Source organism: Rana temporaria, chromosome 5, assembly GCF_905171775.1.
Source record: "Rana temporaria chromosome 5, aRanTem1.1, whole genome shotgun sequence".
NCBI classification, from domain to species: Eukaryota; Metazoa; Chordata; class Amphibia; order Anura; family Ranidae; genus Rana; species Rana temporaria.
The window spans coordinates 16,600,426-16,626,850 of NC_053493.1; the positions used below are offsets into that span (position 1 = coordinate 16,600,426).

Sequence of the window (26,425 nt, forward strand, 5' to 3'; positions counted from 1 at the left end):
CTCGACCAATTTAACTTCATTCCCTTTACCCCCCCAAAATCCAGGGAGGGTGGGTGGGAAGCTCTCTCCTTCCGCTTGCGCTGGGGAGGGACCGCCTCTACACCTAACCGCGTGCTGCCCCTCCTCCGGCTGCCACACAATCCCAATCGCTGTAACATCTCCTGCATTGTCCCACTGTTTCCTTCGTCATGTCAGCCCTCCGTTCCATTCTCTTTGCTATTTTACTTCAGGCTTCTCTATAGTGACAATGAAAATATATGTGAATAAAGAATAAGCAGCTGCTGTCACAAGACACATAAGGTCTGAAAATAAGTAACTAAACCCTCTAATGAGAGGAGTGAGATCTCATATGTATATTAGAAAATGCTTCTGTGCCCTTCAGCCTATGTTCCAGACAGCGGAAGTGACTTCACCGGAGATCCCTCTCTACGCGTTTTGTCAGCAACGTCTTCAGGAGATAAATGTTATATGTTGTATTTATGTCGAAAATTGCATGGATATTACAAGCACTGTCTTCTCTCATTGGAGGGTTAAGTTAGTTATTTAAAATCCTGCTGGGGGAAAAAAGTGATAGAGCACATTTTAACATTTTTGGACACATACCAAATGCAATCAAAGCCTTAAATCTGCACTTTTTTGATTCTGAACATTGTAAAAGAAATGTAATCACTGAGCAGTACGGATACAGGCGGCGGCACAACTCTTTGGGCAATCAGCAAAGCATTGTCTCGTGAAAACTGCTCTGCCTCATGGAAGCTTTTGGCATCGGCGAAAGTCAAGCACCCGAAATGTCGACTTCCTTTGGTCTATTTTCAGCTTTCTCTGATACAAAAAAAAGGGAAAAAATTATTTGTCGATAGCAAAAGCATTTTTTTTTTCTGTTTTTAAATTCTCCTTTAACTTTGCTGGATGTGTGATAAGCGTGCATCCAACCACACCACAAAGCTTAATTCAGATTGCTCTCTAATAACTTTTCCTGCTATTGACCGTAAATCAGTTCTTCTTCAATAATGTTGTTGCTTATTACAGGAGGACGCGGGCGCTCACTGCGGTGTAACACGCAATCCTGCCTGTTTATGCCAATAACTTCAATGAATGAATCTCTGCTAACGTCAGAGGATGAATCACGCTGCTTTTACATTTGCCTGGGAGGGATATGATTCAGTCCCGGGAGATTTAAATTTAATGTTCTGTGAAGATTTATTCATAAAGCACATAGCTGTAGGGAAATTATTAGAATCAGAATCAATTTCACATTCCCCCCCCAATGTTCTAAAATTTAAAGCTGAAGATCTACCAAAAATCCAATTTAATAATTATGATATGTATTTATCTCCTATATTCACACATCACCAAACGTAGAGTTGGTACGGTTAAAAAAAGACATGGGCCAAATCCTCAAAAGAGATACGACGGCGTATCTACTGATATGCCGTCGTATCCCTGTTTCTATCTTTGGAACTGATCCACAAAATCAGTTTCCCATAGTTAGGCAGAAGATCCGGCATGTGTAAGGGACTTACACTGCCGGATCTTAGGATGCAGTACCGCATCCGCCGCTGGGGGCATTTCGTGTCGAAATGCCGCCTCGGGTATGCAAATTAGCACTTACGGAGATCCACGAAGCTTTTCAGCTTCGGTTTTTCTCTGTAAGTTTTAGTTTGCAAACGCAAAATTAGGGCTGCTTTTACAAAGTGTAAAGTTAGTACACCATGTAAAAGCAGACCCTTCTGTTCAGCGACGCGATTTTTTTTTTTTCGCCGTAGCTTTTTTTTTTTTCGACGCAACTTTATTGACCCGACGCGATCCACAAAGCTCGGCGTAACGTAATTTCGCGCTATGCACGTCGGGAAAATGACGTCACGAGCATGCGCAGTACGGCCGGCGCGGGAGCGCGCCTAATTTAAATGGGAATCGCCCCCATTTGAAGAGGAACGCCTTGCGCCGGCGGAATTTAAGTTACACAGCCGAAAATTTCTAGGTAAGTGCTTTGTGGATCGGGCACTTAGGTAGAAATTTTAAGGCAGTGTAACTTAAATGGAAAAATTTACGTTACACCGGATCTTTGTGGATTTGGCCCATTGTTTATGTTTATGTCAATTAGGGTTGTCCCGATACCACTTTTTTAGGACTGAGTACAAGTACCGATACTTTTTTTCATGTACTCGCCGATACCGAATACCGATACTTTTTTTAAATGCAGCCATGTCTCCCCCCAAACGCAGCCTTGTGTCTCCCCCAAATGCAGCTTTGTGTCTCCCAAATTCAGCTTTGTGTCTCCCAAATTCAGATTTGTGTCTCCCAAATTCAGATTTGTGTCTCCCAAATTCAGCTTTGTCTGTGTCTCCCCCCCAAATGCAGCCTTGTGTAGGTCTCACCCCCCCCCCGCCGTCTAGTTGTTTGGCGCTCAGGGAACATAACAGCTTTCATTTGAATAGCTGTGTGTTCCCCGCCGCGCGTCGTCATATATAGCCCCTCCCCCTCGTCCAGGCACTTTGATAGACAGATCACCCGTCCAATCCTGGGAAGGGTGGTCTGTCTATCAAAGTGCCCGGACAAGAGGGAGGGGCTATGATGACGCGCGGCGGGGAACACAAAGCTATTCAAATGAAAGCTGTTATGTTCCCTGAGCGCCAAACAACTAGAGGGGGGCAGCGGCAGCAGCAGCAGCTCTCCTCCAGTGGTATGTTATACATACCCGAGGACTGCTCTGCTCTCTGCCTTCCTCTCCGCCTTCCGATCCCGCCTTCCGATCCCGCATCCTCTCCGCCTTCTGATCCTACCTCCTCTCCGCCTTCCGATCCCGCTTCCTCTCCGCCTTCTGATCCTACCTCCTCCAGGGCTGTCTTTTCCATTGGGCACGCCGGGCAGTTGCCCGGGGGCCCCACTTGCCTGGGGGGCCCCCATTGGCTGCCCAGGGACCCCAGTAAAAAATGGTGGAGAGCGGCGGGTCAGAACTGTATCGTGTCTACAGTCTCTGAGGAAGAGTCTGGAGAGGAGTCAAGAGTGGGAGCGCCGCCAGGATGGGGGTCACGGGAGAATTCAGACATGAGGAGACTGTAGGATAAAACCAGAGCAGCCAAGATGGAGCCATCTGACTGAGCCTTGCATGGTGCACCTGAGAGGAGCTTAGTGATAGCGCCACCAAGCCAGTCTAAGGGGCGGGTGGTTGCTGATGTAAGGGGGGAGTGAATACAAAAATATTAGTGACCCCCCCTTCACCTTATTGTATTTACTCTACGGAAGGTGGTCTCTGGTCACCAGAGTGCCCCACACATCAGAGTTCCTGGTGTTCCCCTTTTCATCAAAGTCTGCAGGATTCCCCCTTACAGTGCAAGGAGGAACTCAGTCTGAGGACCCTGATGTAAGTGGGAACTCTGATGTAAAGAGAAAGCAGTGGACTCTGATATAAGGTGGTCTCTGGTCACCAGAGCCCCCCTCCACATCAGAGTTCCCCCTTACATCATGATCTGCAGCGTTCCCCTTTACATAAGAGTTCCCTTTCACTGTAAGGGGGAATCCTGCAGACTCTGATGTAAGAGGAAACTCTGAGCAGGCTGGGTTATAGTAACCTAACCTTCATGTCAATGAGGAAATTTGTAAAACTGTAATTTTAGGTACTTTTTTGCAGTGCCGGTAAAAAAAAATGTAGTTCTGCCAGTAAATTTCATGATTTTTGTCAGTAAATTCTTGTGCGTGATTGTGTAGACAGGGCCCCAGTGCACTGTATTGCCCGGGGGCCTATAATGCTCTTAAGATGGCACTGACCTCCTCTCCGCCTTCCGATCCCGCTTCCTCTCCGCCTTCTGATCCTACCTCATCTCCGCCTTCCGATCCCGCTTCCTCTCCGCCTTCTGATCCTACCTCCTCTCCGCCTTCCGATCCCGCTTCCTCTCCGCCTTTTGATCCCGCATCCTCTCCGCCTTCTGATCCTGCCTCCTCTCCACCTTCCGATTCCGCCTCCTCTCCACCCCCTCAGTCTCCTCTCAGTCTTCTCTCCGACCGCTCCACGCCCCCTCTCCGCCCCAACTCAGGACGAAAAAAAAATAAAGTATCGGGGAAGCATCGGGAGCATTTGCACGAGTACAAGTACTCGCGCAAATGCTCAGTATCGGTCCCGATACCAATACTAGTATCGGTATCGGGACAACCATAATGTCAATAGTACATTGTATACCCCTGTATGTTGTGATCGTTAACCACTTAAGGACCGAGCTTCTTTCTGAGATTTGTTGTTTACATGTTAAAAAAAAATGTTTTGCTCGATCGTTGCAATACTTTATGTCACACTTTATTTGCGCAGCGGTCTTACAAGCACACTTTTTTTGGGAAAAAAATACAGTAAGGCCCCTTTCACACGGGGTGGATCAGTAATGATCCGCCCCGTTAACCTCCGCTTGCTCAGCGGGGATCGCTCTGTTGATCCCCGCTGAGCCGGCGGGTGACAGGGCGGTCCCCGAACACTGTGCAGGGACCGTCCTGTCTTTTCTCCGCTCTCCCCTATGGGGGGATCGGATGAACACGGACCGTCTGTCCGTGTTCACCCGATCCGATCCGTCAGACGGATGGAAAAGTAGGTTTTTCCTCCGTCACACTTTGGCGGAACGGAGCGGGTCGGATGTCAGCGGGCATGTCACCGCTGACATCCGCGGCTCCATAGAGGAGCATGGAGCGCCCGTTCAGGTCCCCCTAAAAAACTGGCAGGCGGACCTGAACGGGCCGCCCGTGTGAAAGAGCCCTAAAGGTGGCCCAATTTTTTTTTATATTGTGAAAGACAATGTTACATCGAGTAAATTGATACCCAACTTATCACGCTTCAAAATTACATCCGCTCGTGGAATGGCGACAAACTTTTACCCTTAAAAATCTTCATAGGCAACGTGTGAAACATTCTACAGGTTGCATCTTTTGAGTTACTGAGGAGGTCTAGGGCTAGAATTATTGCTCTCGCTCTAACGATCGCGGCGATACCTCACATGTGTGGTTTGAACACCGTTTTCATATGCGGGCGCTGCTCACGTATGCGTTCGCTTCTGCACGTGAGCTCATCGGGACGGGGTGCGTTTAAATTTTTTTAATTATTAATTTTACTATTTTACCAGCAGCTTGATATTGCATGCCTTTGCTGAGCCCGTCATCTACTAGGACCTGCAGTATCCTAAGTGTAGCCACCCAGATCTAGCCATCTCTGCTGCTGATACCTGACACTAAGGGTGGCAACAGGAATGACCAATGGTGGGCTTTGACTGCAGATTACCAGCCTTTACGCCAGAAAGAGGCACTATTGATGATCATGAGACAACGGACTGTGATAATCAAAAAAAGGTCCCTGAGGGACTTTTATTAAAGGTCCCACATGGGGTTATTACAAAGTAAGAAAAAAGCAGCTCAAGTGGCAATATTCAGCTTAAATCTCTCCTCCTCGGTATCTACTGTTTGCTACCAGATGTCCCCAGTTCTTGGGTTGAACAATCACCGAACTTACTCAACCTAGAAGACTCCAGTCTCTAAGACTCCAGTCTCTAACTTAGGGTTAGGGTTGGAACTTAGGGATAGGGCTAGAGTTAGGGTTAGGGTTGAGACTTATGCCCTAAACACTCGATCGGTTCGTCTGATGAAAACGGACCGATGGACTGTTTACATCGGACGAACCGATCGTATGTGGGTCCCATCAGTTTTTTCCCCATCCGTGAAAAAATAGAACCTATTTTAAATTTTTCGTATGGTTAAAAAAACGATTGTCTGTGGGGAAATCCATCGGTCAAAAATCCTTGCATGCTCAGAATCAAGTCTACGCATGCTCGAAAGCATTGAACTTCATTTTTCTCTGCATTTCGTTGTGTTTTACGTCACCGCGTTGGACACAATCAGATTTTTAACCGATGGTGTGTAGGCAAGACTGATGAAAGTCAGCTTCATCGGATATCTGATGAAAAAATCCATCGGTTCGTTTTCATCAGACGAACCGATCGTGTGTACAGGGCATTAGGGTTAGATTGAGACTTAGGCCGCGTACACACGGTCGTTCCAAACCGATGAGAATGGTCCGACGGGCCAGATGGTCTGATGTGCGTACACACCATCGTTCCAAAAACCGATCGGGTCAGAACGTGGTGACGTCAAACACACGACGTGCTGAATAAAACGAAGTTCAATGCTTCCAAGCATGCGTCGACTTGATTCTGAGCATGCGCGGGTTTTGAACCAATGCTTTCTGTACTAACCATCAGTTTGGATCGATCGGGGCAGCGGGCCATCGGTTAGATTTTGAAGCATGTTTTAAAATTTTGGACCGAAGGACAACAGATCGATGGGCTATACACACGGTCGGTTTGGACCGATGAAACTGAACCTTGGTCCATTCTCATCGGTTTTGTCCGACCGTGTGTATGCGGCCTTAGGGTTAGGGGTTGGGGTTGGGGTTGGGGATATGGGTTAGGGTTAGGGTTTTCCCATGAAGAATAAGGCTAGGACTCAGGAATTGGAACAGGGACCTCCCCCAGGGGTCAAAGATTTAGAAGGCTGGTTCCCAGATTCAAAGGTCACGGGGCGTGGCTGACCCACCCCCACCAAAGTGTACCGCCTACCCCAACTAAGTCGGAGAGTGAACAAGTTGGGGAATGAACAAGTCGGGGGAAAGCGTCCAACCCTCACCACAGCGCTCTTCATTCATGCTCTACTGGTGCACACAGTGGCCATGACTTCATCAAGTCACCAACTCAGGTATGGACCATCCAACCTGAAGAAAAGTGGAAGGTCATGAGAACCCTGCTGCGTTGAATGACCTGCCTGAAGAATTCAGAAAAGGTGAGTATGAAAGCCAAATTAATTTAAAGATTTAGGCAGTGGAGGCCACAAGGATACATGACAATCAATTGGAATGTAGAGTAATGCAACCAAAAATTGGGATTTCAATTTGGCTTCTGGTCCCATGCGGTCAGGGCCGGCCCTATGATGGGACCGGGTGGTCCCATGCGGTACCAGTTGGCACTTTTAGGGGGGCAGCATTCTGCCGCCCACAAGACAGCCCACTCCGCTGCCTGTGAGGACACTCGCAGCCGGAGGGGAGCAGTCTGCGAGTGAGAAAGGCAGGTGCCGCTCCCTCTGAGGAACCTGTTGTGCCGAGAATGGTTGCCCTTTGGAATCTGTTCCCCCTAGCTCTCGGCTCCGATCAGAACTTCGCCTCTCCAGCCCTCTGCATTGCCGCTCCCTCCTACTCTACCCACGAATGCTACTGATCCTAGTCCTGCCCGCCTCTTTAGCCCTCTGCATTGCCGCTCCCTCCTACTCTACCCACAAATTCTTATGATCCTAATACCACCCCGTCCCCGTGCGTGTCCCCGGTACAATGTTATTACTCATTATGGCAGATTGGATAGCAGCATTTGCCCCCGGGAGACAGCCTGTGTACAGGATATATCTATGCCTATGTGGTTCGGATGACTTTGACTATTTTCCTCTCTTGTCCGTCCTGAAGAAGCCTCACGGTGAAACGCGTAGACGCACAGGGGACATTTTTCATACCTGACATCTTGTATGGTTTTCTTTTTAATGTTGTTTTATGTAACTACTTTGTAATAAAATTATATATTTTTTGCTATTCCTGTCTGTGTTGCCTATAAAGTCCGACCATTGGTTGCTTTCCTTAAGCAATTTTGTCTTTATCACATGAATAGAGCCATGACAGGTCCTCTTTATACTCCTTTAAACATGTATAGAGCCATGACGTGATTTTTTTTTTTGGGGGGGGGGGGCAGCATTTCATTCTTGGTCCCAGGCAGCACAATGTCTTGGGCCGGCACTGCATGCGGTACCAATGACTGCCGTGTGCCAGGAGCACCTGTTGTCCCAGCCTCACCTTTGCCTCGTCCTCAACAAATCAGAAAAGCCTCAGAGATGTAAACACATTCAAGGGAATTATCAAAGCCTCTTAAAACACCTGCAATGCAGTGAAGTTTAATATTCACTTCCAACGCTGAGCCGATGTTATGACTCATGAATTTTATTGTTTCTCGAGAGCCTTTTGCAACCCGGAAAAAGAATGGCACTCTAAAGAATTTCTCCTATGGTTTGTAAAGATGACTTAGGTTAAAAAAATATCGCGGCCGTACTTTCACTGTCGAAAGCCCAAAGCAAGCAACAGGGCACAACACACAAAAAACACATCATGTACTGTATGTGTGAGCAAGGCTGATTAATGCCTTCCAACACTCCACAGAACAAAACACCGCCACACAAAATAACGCGCAAGGTAATGACAAGCTGTGTTTCCGCTGTTTTGTGTGCTTTTTGTGTATTGTTACTTTTCATTTTAAATTTTAACTTTTGAAACTTTTGAAAAGAAAAAAGTTCACATGTCATTCACTAACTTTACAGGCATCGCGGTGATTGTTGTTGCAGGGTGTCAGTCTGACACCCCGCAACACCGATCTCGGTAAAGAGTCTCTCACGGAGGCTCTTTACCACGTGATCAGCCGTGTCCAATCACGGCTGATCACGATGTAAACAGGAAGAGCCGTTGATGGCTCTTCCTCACTCGCGTCTGACAGACGCGAGTAGAGGAGAGCCGATCGGCGGCTCTCCTGACAGGGGGGGTTCGCGCTGATTGTTTATCAGCGCAGCCCCCCCTCGGATCGCCACACTGGACCACCAGGGAAGCCCACCCTGGACCACCAGGGAAGGGCAAAAAAAAAGGGGGGGGGCAAAAAAAAGTCTGGAAAAAAAAAGATGCCAATCAGTGCCCACAAATGGACAAATGCACTGACTGGCAACATAAGTAAATCAGTGCCGCCCCACAGTGTCCATCAGAGCCGCCCCACAGTGCCCATCTGTGCCACCCCACAGTGCCCATCTGTGCCACCCATAAGTGCCGCCCATGAGTGCCCATCTGTGCCGCCTATGAGTGCCCAGTGCCGCCCATGAGTGCCCATCAGTGCCGCCTATGTGTGCCCATCAGTGCCGCTTATGTGTGCCCATCAGTGCCGCCTATGTGTGCCCATCAGTGCCGCCTATGTGTGCCCATCAGTGCCGCATACTAGCGCCGCCAATCAGTGCCACCTCATCTGTGCCCGTCAGTACTACCTCATCGATGTCCATCAGTGCCATCTCATCTGTGCCAATCAGTGCCGCCATATCAGTGCCCGTAATTGAAAGAGAAAACTTACTTATTTACAAAAAAATGTACAGAAAAAAATAAAAATGTTATTTTTTTTCAAGAATTTCAGTCTTTTTTTAGTTGTTGCGCAAAAAAAAAACCGCAGAGGTGATCAAATACCACCAAAAGAAAGCTCTATTTGTGGGGAAAAAAGGACGCCAATTTTGTTTGGGTACAGTGTAGCACGACCGTGCAATTGCCATTCAAAGTGCGACAGTGCTGAAAGCTGAAAATTGGCTTGGGCAAGAAGGTGCGTAAGTGCCTGGTATGGAATAGGTTAATATGTGAGGTAAACCACATAAAATTTGTTTGCAGCCTTTAAATCTAATGCCCTCCCATGGGAACAAATTGTGAAGAGTGTTTACAGAAAATCAATTGGAAACATTCCTACGCTTTTTTTTCCCCCATTTGCTGACAATATTTGGTGTTCGGTCCTCAACATTAAGCAACTGCTGCTCTTCAAATTAAGTGTTTTTGTCCTTCCAGTAAGTGTTTGTTTTGTACGACTAAAATTAATTGAAATCACGTTGTGGTCACTGTTGCTCAAACTGTACATTTGTATAAAAAATATGGGCCAGATTCTTGTAAATCGCCGCATCTTTGCGGCGGCGTAACGTATCTCATGTACGTTACGCCGCCGCAAGTTTTACGGGCAACTGCTTGATTCACAAAGCACTTGCCTGTAAAGTTGCGCCGGCGTAGCGTAAATCCTCCGGCGCAAGCCCGCCTAATTCAAATGATCCGGGTAGGGGGCGTGGATCATTTAAATTACTCGCGTTCCCGCGCCGAACGTACTACGCATACGCTGTCCCTAAAATCTCCCGACGTGCATTGCGCTAAATGACGTCGCAAGGACGTCATTGGTTTCGACGTTAACGTAAATGGCGTCCAGCCCTATTCACGGACGACTTACGCAAACAACGTAAATTTTTCAATTTTGACGCGGGAATGACGGCAATACTTAACATTGGTTGCCCCTCATATAGCAGGGGCAACTTTACGCGTCGCAAATCGTACGTAAACGTCGTATCTTCACTGCGTCGGCCGGTCGTACTTTCGGGAATTCGCGTATTTTGCTAATTTGTATACTCGATCGGGAAAACGGCGAAGGCGACACCTAGCGGCGAAAAAAAAAATGCATTTAAGAGCCGACAGCGTAAGAGCCTTACGCCTGACGGATCTAATGGTTATCCATGCGTAACTGATTCTGAGGCCCCGTACACACGAGAGGATCCATCCGCTGGAATTGATCCGCGGACCGGCTCCAGCGGATAGATCCCCTGGTGTGTACAATCCAGCGGATCTGTTTCCGCGGATTTTTATCCCCTGGGATGGATTTCAAGCGGATAAAAATTTGAAGACATGCTTTAAAATCTATCCGCTTGAATCCATCCCAACGGATTGATCCGCTGGTCTGTACAGACTCACCGGATCAATCCGTCCGAATGAATCCCCCGCATGCGTCGTAATGATTCGACGCATGTGTGGAATTCCTTATATGACAGCGTCGCGCACGTCATCATCGCGGCGACGGCGCGACACGTCATCGTGATGGGATTTCGGCGCGGATTTCGATCCGATGGTGAGTACACTCCATCGGATCAAAATCCTCGCAAATCCTCGAGAGGATTTATCCGCGGAAACGGTCCGGTGGACCGTATCCGCGGATAAATCCTCTCGTGTGTACTAGGCCTGAGAATCAGTCGCATAGATACGACGGGCAAGATTAGGACTTACGACGGCGCACATTGCGTTGCGCCGTCGTAAGCCCTTTGAGAATCTGGGCCTATGTTTTTATTATTATGCAGCTTTACCACTTCTTAGGCCCCGTACACACGACCGAACATGTCTGCTGAAACTGGTCCGCGGACCAGTTTCAGCAGACATGTTCGGTCGTGTGTACGGCCGACCGGACAGGTTTCCAGCGGACATTTGTCCAGCCAACCGTTTTCCAGCGGACAAATGTTTCTTAGCATGCTAAGAAACATGTCCGCTGGAAGCCTGTCCGTCGGACATGTTCGGTCATCTGTACAGACTCACCGGACATGTCCGATCGGCCGCCATCCCTCGCATGCGTCGAAGTGATTCGATGCATGCGTGGAAGCTTTGAACTTCCAGGGCCGCACACGTCCTTGCGTCATCGTCGCAGCGACGGCGCGGCCACGTCCCCGCGGATTTCTGTATGATGGTGTGTACAACCATCAGACAGAAATCTCCGGGCGGACATGTCCGCTGAAAACGGTCCGGCGGACCATTTTCAGCGGACAGTCCGTCCGTCTGTACGAGGCCTTAGATGTGATGGGTGCATGGGGGGGGGGGGGGGGGGCTAGTTGACATATGCAATTCATTTTGTTACAAATACCGATCTCTGAATCGCCCGGATTCAGTAACAATTGCGCTTTTTTTACGGAGGCGCAGGGCAACGTTTTTGCCCTACGCCCCCGCAATTTTTTTGCGCTGCCCTCGATTCACGGAGCAGAAGCTCCGTAAATTGCGTGGGCGCTCGGGCAAAATGCCCGGCGTAAGCGCGCGCAATTTAAATGATCCCGTAGGGGGCGGGAATCATTTAAATTAGGCGCGTTCCCACGCCGAGCGTAGAGCGCATGCTCCGTCGGGAAACTTTCCCGACGTGCATTGTGGCAAATGACGTCGCAAGGACGTCATTTGCTTCAAAGTGAACATGAATGGCGTCCAGCGCCATTCACGATTCACTTACGCAAACTACGTAAATCTCAAATTTCGCGACGCGGGAACGACGGGTATACGTAACATTGGCTGCCCCTGCTAATAGCAGGGGCAGCCTTACGCGAAAACCGCCGTACGGAAACAACGTAAATTGCGTACGCAGGGCTCGCGTAACGTTGTGAATCGGCGTTAGTATGCAATTTGCATACTATACGCTGAGCACAATGGGAACGCCACCTAGCGGCCATCGCAAGAATGCAGCCTAAGATATGCGGCCATAAGAGCCTTATGCCGCGCATATCTTAGGCTGCAGTCGGCGTAACGAGGTTCCTGAATCAGGAGCATTCGTTACGCCGGGGCAAGTAAGCAATTGCGCTGTGTAACTTATGGTTACACAGGCGCAATTGCTTCTTGAATCCAGGCCAATAGTAACGAATTTCAACAAATCCCCAAAAAATTATAACGAAACAATAAATTAATTAGTATTCATTCGGATGACAGGACGCGATAGTTTGGGCCTTTTGTTAACCACTTGGCACTTAAACCTGTCCACAAAATCTTCTCAAATGGAGTGTGTGGGACAGTTCTCCCAATTCGTATTTTCTGAGTGGCCTAGATCTATTTGACAGGAATCAATACTGACCAAAATATGAGGAAAGCTGAGCAGCAACACAAGTGCCTCTATTTTATTTCATTTTTCGAGATGGCAGATGAAGTACAAATTCGCTCCCCTCTGGGCGACCTCAACAATCGCAGAGGCAGGGTACAAGGTCAATAGGCCACACATCATCAGGTCCTTATTGACCTCAAAGAACTGCTGCAAGATCTTTTTTGCCAGATCGAAGACCAAGAGAACTGCTCTTGATGGAAGAGTGTCAGGGTGCCGGGGGGTCCCTGAGTCAGTAGAGCGTAAGCATTTAAAAACCAATGCTTCAATCAATATTTAATCAACTCCACCATAAAGAGAAGTCAATACGCAAGCAAGAAGTTGCACACCAATTATGTCAGATTACATCCAACTTTATTAAACCTGGACATAGAACACTGCAGCTCTTCCCAGGACCACCCCTTGCTAATGTGTCGCCCAGGACAGACTTGATCATCGAGACAGGGGGAGTGGGAAGAGGAAGGGAGAAGGCGTGAAAGGTGATGAAGAAAAGAAAGCTCTGTTTGCGTGAAAAAAATTATTAACATTTTGCTTGGGTACAGTGTTGTATGACCGTGCAATTGTCATTCAAACTGCGATAGCGCTGATAGCTTAAAATTCACCTGGGCAGGAAGGGGGTAAAAGTGCTTGGTATTAAAGTGGTTAAACACAAAATTTGGCGACTCAACATCCACACTGAAATCAAAAAAGCAATTACCGTATATACTCGAATATAAGCCGAGGCACCTAATTTTACGACAAAAAGCTGGGAAAACATATTGACTCGAGTATAAGCCTAGGGTGTCCATCTGCATGCCTCACTGTGCCCATGCCTTACTGTGTCCGTGTCTTACTGTGTTCATGCCTCACTGTGCCCATGCCTCACTGTGCCCATGCCTCACTGTGCCCATGACTAGACTGACGTTTAACATGGAAGTCAATGGAGGGGGTGTCCGGATTTGGGGACCTAAGACCGGCTAGTACCAGGTCCCCAAATTCACCAGAGAAATTACCATTTAACATAGGAGTCTATGGAAGGGGTGCCCGGCTTTGAAAAAACAGTGCTCCACCGGCCGTAGGTCCCCCAGACAACAAACTTTGCACACTTGTAGAGGAGAAATGGGGCTACATGTGTGCAAAGTTCCGGGTCCAGGGGACCTAAGACCGGCTGGTACCAGGTCCCCAAATTTATCAGAGAAATTACCATTTAACATGGGAGTCTATGGAAGGGGTGCCCAGCTTTGAAAAATCGATGCTCTGCCGGCCGTAGGTCCCCCAGACAACAAACTGCACACTTGTAGAGAAAGAGTGGGGCTACATGTGTGCCAAGGCCGGTACCGGGTCCCCAAAGTCCGGGAGATCGGGCGCAAAAAGGTGACTCGAGTATAAGCCGAGGGGGGCAGTTTCAGCACAAAAAAATGTGCTGAAAAACTTGGCTTATACTCGAGTATATATGGTAGTAATTTTCAACTATGCTGAGAATGACCCAACAACCCCCCGCCCCCCCCCTCCCCAATCAAATGGGCAAGGCTAAAAACATTTTTTAAAGGAATATTAGCTCTCAAAGATTTAAAGAACTTAACTGCAAACATGACAAATACTCTGTTTGCATGGGACTCTCCACCACCCACTTACAAATACTACAAGTTCTACACCAATCGGCTCTATATCTTAGAGCAGTATTTCTCAACCAGGGTGCTGTCAGGGTTCCCCTGGGGTGCTGCAAGCATGTAACCCAGTTTGACCTGAATCAGTGTCATGACTTGCCATGGTTAAGGCCAGCTGGCCAGCCACCAGCACTATAACAACCATTAAACTTCTGGGGCCAGAATGAACAATGTTATTAGTTGGGTTCCTCCGGGTGCTGTGAGCATGGAACCCAGTTTGCCCTGGATCAGTGTCATGACTTGCCATGGTTAAGGCCAGCTGGCCAGCCACCAGCACTATAACAACCATTAAACGTCTGGGGCCAGAACCTGCAATGTTATTAGTTGCTATGGTAATGGTAACTGTCTTGTTCATATCATGGCAACGCATGACTCTGATCCAGTGTAGGCGGCATGCAGGGACACCCTCAGAGAATACAGAAGTCCACCTCCCCCAGACCTCTTTCACCTCTCACCTTCTGATGTGCTGCTGGAGCCAAAAAGTAGGACTCAAGTGTGAAGAGGGGACTCGAAGCACTCTCTGATGGAGGAATTGTGGGATTGAGGGTCGAGGGGCTCTGTGATTAGGGTGACCACGTGTCCCGGATTGCCTGGGACAGTCCCGCATTTTGCAGGTCTGTCCTGGGCATCTTCATTCCAGGACAATACAGTGTCCCAGAATGAAACTGACACACCCACCAAAGATGCCCCCAAAAAAGGCCACCACATCACCGCTTTACTCACTGACAGTATTTGTGCCTGGAGAAGCACAATCCCCGCCCCCTGCTTGTGATTGGAGAAATCATAAATCCCACCTCTTGCGTCCAATCACTGTGCTGTGATTCGTTACAGCACAAGCTGATTTTGGGAAGGGAGGGTGTCCCTGAATGGTAGTTTGGAAATGTGGTCACCCTATCTGTGATGCCATGAGGACCTTGTGTTACTGGGGGTTCTGTGATGGGTAGAATGTGTAACTGTGTGATTGGAGACTCTGATGTGATGGAGGGACTAATGTATAAGAAGCCTCTGATGTATAGGGGCAACTCTGATGTCATAGGGGACACCTCTGACATGATGAAGGAACCTCTGATGTGATGGGGGGCTCTGGCATGATGAGTGAACCTCTGATGTCACAGGGACACCTCTGACATGATGAGGGAACCTCTGATGTCACAGGGACACCTCTGAAATGATGAGGGAACCTCTGATGTCACAGGGACACCTCTGACATGATGAGGGAACCTCTGATGTAATGGGGGGCTCTGGCATGATGAGTGAACCTCTGATGTCACAGGGACACCTCTGACATGATGAGGGAACCTCTGATGTCACAGGGACACCTCTGACATGATGAGGGAACCTCTGATGTGATCGGGGAACCTCTGATGTGATGGGGACACCTCTAACATGATGAGGGAACCTCTGATGTGATGGGGACACCTCTAACATGATGAGGGAACCTCTGATGTGATAGGGGAACCTCTGATGTGATGGGGACACCTCTAACATGATGAGGGAACCTCTGATGTGATCGGGGAACCCATGATGTGAAGAGGGGATTCTTATGTAAATAATTGTATCAATTAATAATTGTATCAAGGTGGTTGTGTGCGTTATCCCAGGCTCATGTTTCCCATTAATAAGTAACATTTACATATTTTACATTTTAGACTGGGGTCCCTCGAGATTTTGCAATCAATGGGTGCCATGACTTTTTTTTTTTTTAAATGCAGTCTTATGCCGTGTACACACCTTGGATGGTTTTTCCGACGGAATTCCGCTCAAGCTTGGCTTGCATACACACGGTCACACAAAAGTTCTTTGAACTTTCGTCCGTCAAGAACGTGGTGACGTACAACACTACGACGAGCCGAGAAAATAAAGTTCAATGCTTCCGAGCCTGCGTCGGAATTTTGCACGTCTGACAATTTGAGAACCAGCTCTCAATCTTTTGTTGGTGGAAATTCCGACAGCAAAAGTCCAATGGAGCCTACACACAGTTGGAATTTCCGTTCAAAAGCTCACATCGGACTTTTGCTGTCGGAATTTCCGATTGTGTGTAAGTGGCATTAGAGATAAATTCCTAAAAATAACTTGTAAATAAAGTAATAAGAGAGGATCACACTTGCCTCATGTCTTACAACCCGATTCTATAACCACTAACTTCTTATCCATGAAGTTACTCAAAAAAGGAATAGTCCACTCAGATATCCTGCATACTTTTCATGACTAATGTTCTAACATCTACAGGACAGGTATAATATATATGTGATCAGTGGCGGTTCGTCCATAGAGGGTGCTGGAGCGCCGCCCCCTCTGGCTCTCACGGCCACTGAGTCTAATAACATAGATTCATGCATTGCACGAATCTATGTTATTGTCACCGCTGCGCTGTTCTATTCAGATGGCCGGACATGAGACGCCGACCAACTGAATAACGGCAGCTGGTTTGCTGTACGGAAGTGCCTATCAGAGCCAGCGGCTCTGATAGGCTTTTCGAGTACAGCCCTCGGGTCCCCGGAAGCTTATCCTTGGAACGCACGGGGTGTGCGTTCCTTGGATAAGACTGACAGGCGTCTCAGCCAATCAGGTTGGCCGGTTCTGGCTACTGGTAACCTGATTGGCTGAAGCGTCATCGAGGGCGGGAGAAGACATCGAGGCGAGGGTCGAGGACGTGGATGGCTGACTCCAGTAAAGGTAAGTGCCGGGCGGGGGGGGGGGGGGGGGCACAGCGGCGACGAAGGGCACAGTGGGGACAATGGGGACAGCGGCATTAATGGGCAACAATTAAAGGGCACAGTGGCAACAATTAAAGGGCAAAGTGGCAACAATTAAAGGGTACAGTGGTGACAATTGATGTTCGTACAGTGGTAACAATTGATGTGGGCACAGTGGTAACAATTGATGGCATGGCACAGTGGCTGCGTTTGATGGCACAGTGGTGACAATTGATGGGCACAGTGGTGACAATTGATGGCACAGTGGCTGCGTTTGATGGCACAGTGGCTGCGTTTGGCATGGCACAGTGGCGACAATTGATGGCACAGTGGCTGCGTTTGATGGCATGGCACAGTGGTGACAATTAGCGGGCACAGTGGTGATAAATGATGGCACAGTGGCTGCGTTGCATGGAACAGTGACTTCATTTGAAGGCATGGCACAGTGGCGACAATTGATGGCACAGTGGCGACAATTGATGGCATGGCACAGTGGCGACAATTGATGGCATGGCAAAGTGGCTGCATTTGATGGGCACATTGGCTGCATTTGATGGGCACAGTGGCTGCATTTGATTGGCACAGTGTGGCTGCAATTGTTTTTTTGTTTTGTTTTTTCGTTTGTTTGTGCCCCCCCCAAAAATTTTGAGCACCAGCCGCCACTGTATGTGATAGATAACACCAGCCCCTCCTCCTGACTACATCTGACAGATTGTATCTTTAAATACTTTGGAGACATGAGATGGTTCTGGCTCGATTCCCAGAGTACTAAGGATAAACTCCTTCATGCAATTAATTCATCCGAAATTGGTAAGGCGCCTGGCCCCGATGACTTCTCCAACAGATTTTGTAAAATGTTTACTTTTAAACTTGCCCCAGTTTTTTTTCCCCTTAAACTTTAGCCGTGCACATTCGTGATTTTAAAACAGGCAAAGATAACACTGACCCAGGAAGCCACCACCTGATTTCTCTCCTCAATAGTTGTACTCAAAAATAATAGCTTCCAGGACACAGTCTATTCCAGTGCCAATCCTAGGGTCACAGGCGCCTGGGTGCAGAAATATTTCTGGCGCCCCCACATGGGCGTCATCATTTTACCAACTCCTCCCCTTTACAAATGTTTCTACGGCAATGACTCAACCACAGAGATGCTCCTCCACGAAGTCTTCATTAACCTGGGATGCGTACATGATCTCTTAACAATAAACAAAATACAGGAAGAGAAGCAGAGTACTTTATTGGGACCTGGAGAAGGGCCTCTGTGCTGGACATAGAGGCCCTTCTGTTAGAGGGTCTGTTAGATGTTCAGCGCCCCCACCTCTGCAGGTGCCTGGGTGTAATGCACCCTGTGCACCCTGCCTAGGATCGGCCCTGGTCTATTCGCCCTGATATCATTCATAATGATCACTTTGCTAGTTGTAGAGAATCAAGAGCAAGATTAAGACAAATAATCTCATTTCACTAGCCCAGAAACAAGAAAAATACCATTATGCCTTGTTTCTGCCGCACCGTGACACGATCGCGGGACACCAGCGGACATTGAGTCCGCAGGTATGTTGCTTTGCCTGCCCCCACCATGGGAGAGACCTGTCAAAGTGGGCCAGTCTGGATGAAGTCCAGGGCCAAATTGTTGTCCCAGTCCAGCCCTGGTCATGGTCAGGGGTCAGGCTGGGCACCCAGTAGCTATAGCAGTAGAGAGACTCCATCTGACCAGCAGGATAGGTATACATGCAGGTTACCATTGTGGATGACGTGGAGGTGGAGGAACCAGTTGCAGCACAGTCCATCCTCACCACTAGAGGCTCTGGTGAACACCTGCTGGCTCTTAGACTCTGCACCCTGGGGGATCTTATGCTCTAGCTCCCTGTGGGATCTGTGTTGGTGCTCCAGTGGACCTGCCTCTCTGAACCACCTAGAGTTCCATCTGCAGCAGTCAGACGTAGGGTCCAGTACCTTAGCGGTGCACTCCTGACCCCAACGGGTACATCTGTCACCTGGCCTCAGGTGACCTGACAATAGCTTTACATTCACTGTAGGCTACAATAAATATTACAGGGAGATTGTACATAACACACACTATAGATTACATTCTATACAGCTGTGTTTGACACCTACCAGAGAGGATGCCACGATAAGCAGGAGGTACAATCTGAGCAGAAACTCCATTTTTAGATGCCGTGATTGGCCTCAAAATACGCTGTTTTGTTGTGCTTACTGCGAGTAATGAGAAGTAAGAAGAAAAACTTTCCACACAAAAAAGCCTTCAGACTCCAGTCCAGAGCTCTATAATAAATAAAAAAAAAAAGAGAGTTAGAAGAAAGAGACAAGAAATTATACCAATACATTCTTTGCAGTGCCTGGAAAATGACAGTGAAACTGAACCACGGAATATTGTATTTTTCTTTTCAAAGGGCCGTTGAAGCGTAAGTGTTTTTGAAGGACGCTCGACAAAAGAACTGGCAATGGAGATAAATGTATTGGCGGTGCAGACTCTAGGCGCATTCCCACAATGCTGCCCACCGATGGAAGGAGCCGTGACCCCCTCCCGCCTGCCGTTGGGTTCAGTCTGGACTTTTTCGGAACAACGTCAATCAGGCTGGGTGCCTTTGAGGCAATTGTGTGCATTATTTAAAGCTGGTCTCTGCTTTATCTATAGGTTTATCCTCTTCTACATAGCTAATGTATTAAGTAGGGTTCCATTGAGCCCTAGGGTTCTTCCAGAGGTTGCTAGGGGTTCTTTGAGTAATTAGCATTTCCGCCTCTCAGATAAGTTCCCACTGACACCATTGCTGTTTTTAGCTATCTGTAAGGAGAGAATTATTCCCAATGATCACAACTGTAGGGAGCATTCTTCCCATTGACCATCACACTAGTGCAGGGGTCTCCAAACTGTGGCCCGAGGGCCAGATGTGGCACTTTAATTGCCTTTATCTGGCCCTTGGGGCACTATTTCTCCCACTGATATGAGGCACTATTCCTCCCACTGACAGCAACAATGGGGCACTGTTTCTTCCACTGATACCAATGACGGGATACTATTCCTCCTACTGATAGGGGCACTACTCCTCCTCCTACTGGCCACCAACACTGAGGCCATATTTATTCTCATTGATGCTGGGCCTGGGACATTTTCTGCACCCACTGGCCACAATCCGGCCCTCCTAAATTCTAAAGGACAATAAACTGGCCCTTTGTTTGAAAAGTTTGTAGACCCCTGCACTAGTGTATCATGAGTTGTAGATATAGTAATTTTTAGCAGGGGTCCCCTGAGACTGGATATTATTTCAAGTGTTCCTCTGTCTTGAAAAGGTTTCGAAAAGCTGGTAAAAAGCCTCTCATTCAGGGTTTCTCAACCAGGGTTCCGTGGATCCCTAGGGTTCCTCCAGAGGTTGCCAGAGGTTCTGTGAGCAATGAGCAATTTTTTGCCTTTCACATCCGTTCCCACTGACACTGTTGATCTTTTTAGCCATCTGTAAGGGGATAACTCTTCCCAATGACCACGGGTGTAAGGATCAAATGTAGGCATTTATGCAGTCACCAACCCTAAGAGAGCCCCCTAGATCTTTTTGCTAATTGCCTCTCTCAACTCCATGGTGGACTTGCTGTTTGTTGGTGGTAGCTTAAAAGAGAAGTATGGGTTTCGTTTTTTCCCATATTCATACTTACCTCGATGGATGCAGAATCAGACGTATCCTGCAGCTGCCCCACGGCATCTCTGCACTGAGAATCGAGCCACCGATCACTGCCGATGGCTCGGTTCTCACTCCTCCCCGAGCAGAGCCATGCTGACCATCAGTCAGCATGGCTCCTGCTCTGGTCCCCCACACTCATTGGAGCGATGAGCTGTGGCACGGCGGGGAGAGGCTCTCGCTGAGACGCTGGGACTGGCATCAATCAAGGCAGCCGGCGGATCCAGATTTTGATTCCAGGATGACGCGGTGCCTCGACTGATGGCAGTGACATCAGCGGAGAGCGGAGACCGCGCTCCGCTGAAAACGCACTCCTGTGAGCCAGAGGAGAAGCCCAGCCTAAAAAGCTCAGGCTGGACTTCTCCTTTAATGGATGTAATGGAATATGATTCAGAGATCTCCCCACCTCCCACCACTGTTTTTAACAGCCATTCAGTATTATTTTCACTGGGATGCCTAAGGTCGGGTTCACATATGCTGTGGCCGTGGCTCGTGGTCTGGTGCGTCCCTGTTCTCCGATTCAGGTGCAAATCAGGTCTGAATTTTTGCCTGATTTTGCACCAGAATCGGAACCAAAGACTAACAGGGCCCTTTTTAACTGTGGACCGCGGCCGCACCGGAGGTGTGTGAATCGGCTCCATTGAGAGTCGATCAGACTCTCCTGTAATGTGAATTGGATACGGGGAAACCTGCATACAATTTGCATATGCGTGAACCCAGCCTTAGGCAAATACCATTCACAATATCTCAGAAAACATATATTTTTATTTTTACATCATACAAGAAGGAGCACAGTTAAAAATACATAGAGAATGGAATTCTGTACATCATAGCAACTTCAATTAGTTGTACTTCACATAATATACCCAAGTTTGACCCAGAAGAGATCATTCATAAACTGCGTTGTGTTAGATGTTTCTATACATATTTTAATGCCAGGACACACGGATGAATTTCAAACAATGTCTTCTTCGGGTAAAAGGGTATGCAATATATAGTATATAAACCAAAAGAATTGGGACACCTGCCTTTACACACACATGAACTTTAATGGCATCCCAGTCTTAGTCTGTAGGGTTCAATATTGAGTTGGCCCTCCCTTTGCAGCTATAACAGCTTCAACTCTTCTGGGAAGGATGTCCACAAGGTTTAGGAGCGTGTCTATGGGAATGTTTGATCATTCTTCCAGAAGAGCATTTGTGAGGTCAGGCACTGATGTGAATGAGAAAGCCTGACTCACAGTCTCCACTCGAATTCATCCCAAAGGTGTTCTATCGGGTTGAGGTCTTGGACCAGTCAAGTTCATCCACCCCAAACTCGCTCATCCATGAATTTATGGATCTTGCTTTGTGCACTGGTTCAAATCATTTGGTGGAGGGGGGATTATGGTGTTTGTTTGTTTTTTTTCAGGGGTTGGGCTTGACAGATTAGTTCCAGTGAAGGGAACTCTTAAGGTGTCGGCATACCAAGACATTTTGGACAATTTCATGCTCCCAACTTTGTGGGTACAGTTTAGGGATGACCCCCACCTCTTCCAACATGACTGTGCACCAGTGTACAAAGCAAGGTCCATAAGACATGAATGAGTGAGTTTGGGGTGGATGAACTTGACTGGCCTGCACAGAGTCTTGACTTCAACCCTAAAGGAACACTTTTGGGATGAATTAGAGTGGAGACTGCGAGCCAGTACTTCTCGTCCAATATCAGTGCCTGACCTCATAAATACTCTCCTGGAAGAATGGTCAAACATTCCCATAGACACACTCCTAAACCTTGTGGACATCCTTCCCAGAAGAGTTGAAGCTTTATAGGTGCAAAGGGTGGGCCAACTCAATACTGAACCCTACGGACTCAGACTGGGATGCCATTAAAGTTAATGTGCATGTAAAGGCAGGCGTCCCAATACTTTTGGTAATATAGTGTATGTAACGAAATGCCCCACACTCTGCTTGAGTGCTTTCGCCATATACCGCTTCCTTCCAGTCTGAATATAGATATCAGATATTCTAACCCCTGAGAACCATAAACAAGACAATACTTGTTTGGTTGCTCACCATGAACTCTTTATTAGAACATCAAGAATATAGTCTTATATACAGTTGAAGAGGAGGTTCAACTGTATATTTTACTCCTGCTCATTTTACTCTAACAATACACCTGTAACCAGAAACATATAAATTAACATGAGCTAATTAACTAATCCCTTAAAGCAGCCAATGTGACTCCGTGACCACCTGACCATTGTTATGATTAATCAGGATTTCACTACAGGTCAGACTTGTTGTCACCGAGCTTCACACAGTAGATTATACATTATCATAAGTATAAACACAGAACTCCATCATACAATTGCAGGGTTAATTAGCACAAACAACAATTGGTGAAAGACTCTTCGAAGCCACACTAGTAGACAACAGTAAACTAGTAGACAACAGTAAACAGTAAGTTTTACTTACCTCAGCCCGTTCACCTCCTTGGCGGGTCCCCGGCGTCCTCCTCTCCACATAGTCCCGGCTTTGGCTCCCGCTGCTGTCAATCAAATCCAATGATGCCGTGGCGGAGTCATACACTTGGCGTCTATGGACGCCAAATGAATGAATCAGGAGCGTGCCTGAAAGGTAACCCCCCCCTCAGGAGAGCGCTTATCCTAGGGGGGTTATCTAATGCAGGGAGGAGCTGCGAGAGCTGCCGAGGTACCCCAGAAGAGGATGTTCGGGACCACTCTGTGCAAAACGAACTGCACAGTGGAGGTAAGTATGATGGCCCGGATTCAGAAAGGACTTACGACGACATATCTCCAGATACGCCATCGTAAGTCAAAATGTGCGCCGTCGGATCTATACGCTTATTCAGGAAAGCAGATACGCCTGAATTTTGGCAAGATACAACCGTCGTAAGTCTCCTACGCCGCCGTATCTTGGGTGCATATTTACGCTGGCCGCTTGGGGGCGCTTCCGTTGATTTACGCGTCAAATATGTAAATGAGCTAGATACGCCGATTCACGAACGTACTTGCGCCCGTCGCAGTAAGCTACGCCGTTTACGTAAGGCGTACGTCCGGCGTAAGTTTACCCCTTATAAAGCAGGGGTAAGTCATGTTAAGGTATGGGCGCGGGAACAGCGTAGTATTTTACATCGTTTACGTAGGTCGTACGTGAATGGGGCTGGGCGTAGGTTACGTACACGTCGCATGAATGGACCCGGCGTATCTTAGGGAGTAAATTTGACGTGATTCTGAGCATGTGCATGCATGCGCCGTTCGTTCGGCCATGCATTTACATGGGGTCACGCTTCATTATAATACAACACGCCCACTGCCTTGCTACTTTGAATTACGCGGGCTTATGCTGCCCCATTTACGTTACGCCGTCGAAGCAAGTGCTTTGTGAATACTCAGCTTGCCTCTCAATGTTATGTCGGCGTAGCGCATATGAGATGCGCTACGCCTATCTAAAGATGCGCCGATCTCTCTAAATCCGGGCCGATATGTTTGTTATCTAAAAAAAAAAATAACGAACCTTTCGTATCACTTTAAAAACCTGTTGCTTTGCATTGAACGAGTGAAACGCGTTTGCAATAAATACATTTTAGTTTGTTGTAATCAGTGCTTCCGAGGCTTTCTCATTTAATTACAAAATGACAAAAAATATCCCAGGCCGGTATTCTTTAAATTCCAAAACGTGGGCAGCATTTCCTGTTGTCTTCATGCTGATCAGAAACACAATGCAGAGCCGAGAAACTCTGCGACAGCAACATATAAGAAATAATGATATCCATATGCCTAGAACAAGCGCTGTCTGTGTGAGTTCCGGTTTTGCTGTATTAGTTATAAAAATATCTCCATGCGTGGTGATTGTGAACGCATTCGAAGGACACAAAGGCGCAGCGCTGGGTGAATGATGGGGAAGGTGCATAGGTTCGGCAGGCAAAGGGTATTCGTACAGAGCAAATACAACAGCTGGTGAACTTCCAATGGCTTATCATTTATTTATTAGCTTATTGTGATAACATGGAAGCCAGGCTTGCTTCCTATACAAGGGGCCTGTTGTTTAATGCCACATATTCAGCTCATCCCCTGGGCACTGTGAATGAAGATGGACTTAACCACTTAAGACCCGGACCTTTAAGCAGCTAAAGGACCTGGACAGTTTTTGCGATTCGGCACTGCGTCGCTTTAACTGACAATTGCGCGGTCGTGCGAAGTGGCTCCCAAACAAAATTGCGTCCTTTTTTTCCCACAAATAGAGCTTTCTTTTGGTGGTATTTGATCACCTCTGCGTTTTTTTTTTTTGCGCTATAAACAAAAATAGAGCGACAATTTTGAAAAAAATTCTATATTTTTTACATTTTGCTATAATAAATATCCCAAAAAATATATGAAAAAATATTTTTTTTATATATTTTTGGGGATATTTATTATAGCAAAATGTAAAAAATATTGAATTTTTCAAAATTGTCGTTCTATTTTTGTTTATAGCGCAAAAAAGAAAAACCGCAGAGGTGATCAAAATATACCACCAAAATTGAAAAAAAAAACAACATTTTCCTCAGTTTAGGCCGATACGTATTCTCCTACCTATTTTTGGTAAAAAAAAAAATCGCAATAAGCGTTTATCGGTTGGTTTGCGCAAAATTTATAGCGTTTTCAAAATAGGGGATAGTTTTATTGCATTTTTATTATTTTTTTTTTTTTACTACTAATGGCGGTGATCAGCGTTTTTTTCCGTGACTGCGACATTATGGTGGACACTTTTGACACATTTTTGGGACCATTGTCATTTTCACAGCAAAAAAATGCATTAAAAATGCATTGTTTACTGTGGAAATGACAATTGCAGTTTGGGAGTTAACCACAGGGGGCGCTGAAGGGGTTAAGTGTGACCTCATCTCTGTTTCTAACTGTAGGGGGGTGTGGCTGTAGGTGTGACGTCATCGAATTGTGTTTCCCTATAAAAGGGAACACACGATCGATCACGGCGCCACATTGAAGAACGGGGAAGGTCTGTTTACACACAGCTCTCCACATTCTTCAGCTCCGGGGACCGATCGCGGGACTCCAGCGGCGATCGGGTCCGCGGGTCTCGCGGCCGTGGTCACGGAGCTTCGGACCGGGGTCGCGAGCGCGCACCCGCGACCCGCGGCTGGGCATTTAAAGAGGACGTACCTGTACGTTCTTGTGCCCAGCTGTGCCATTCTGCCGACGCAAATGTGCAGGAGGCGGTCCTTAAGTGGTTAAAGGGACGCTACAATTCATCTTCAGACACTGCACATTTTGGATCAGTGTTGTGCTAAGCGTAGGATGTGTGCGTAGCCTATTGCAATAGAGCATGCACCGTGAAACGCAAACACACATGCGTGGGTGTGTCTGTGTACAGTAAAACCTTGGTTTGAGAGCGTTTTGCAAGACAAGCAACATTTTTAAATACATTTTGACTTGACATACAAGTAGTATAAAAGAGAAGAGAGGTGCCTCTCATGCCTCGTACACACGACCGGTTTTCCCTTCGGGAAAACTGCCATGACAGCTTTTGGCCGGGAAAACCGGCAGTGTGTATGCTCCATCGCAGTTTTCCAGATGGGAAAAAAAAAAGAAGATGTTTTCTTTTTTCCCGGCGGACTTTTTCCCATCGGGAAAACCAGTCGTGTGTATGCTTTCCCGAGGGGGAAAAAAAACACGCATGCTCAAAATCAAGTATGAGACGGGAGCGCTCGTTCTGGTAAAACTAGCGTTCGGAATGGAGATAGCACATTCGCCACGCTGTAACGGACAGAAAAGCACGAAGAATGAAAAGCGTGAATCGTCTCTCACCAAACTTTTACTAACAAGAGGATCAGCAAAAGCAGCCCAAAGGATGGCGCCGTTTGAATGGAACTTACCTTTTTTAGTT

General features: G+C 47.4%; 1 protein-coding gene across 4 annotated transcripts in view; it reads right to left on the reverse strand.

Annotated features, from left to right (window-relative positions):
• Nucleotides 1-26,425, reverse strand: part of ADCYAP1R1 (ADCYAP receptor type I) — a 282,065-nt gene that overhangs the window by 164,342 nt on the left and 91,298 nt on the right. For all 4 annotated transcript variants that reach the window (XM_040352224.1, XM_040352226.1, XM_040352225.1 and 1 more), the window contains exon 2: nt 18,964-19,131. In XM_040352224.1, the coding sequence (XP_040208158.1) occupies nt 18,964-19,014 (51 nt within the window). In that variant the 5' untranslated portion in view covers nt 19,015-19,131. The remainder of the gene's footprint in view (nt 1-18,963; nt 19,132-26,425) is intronic.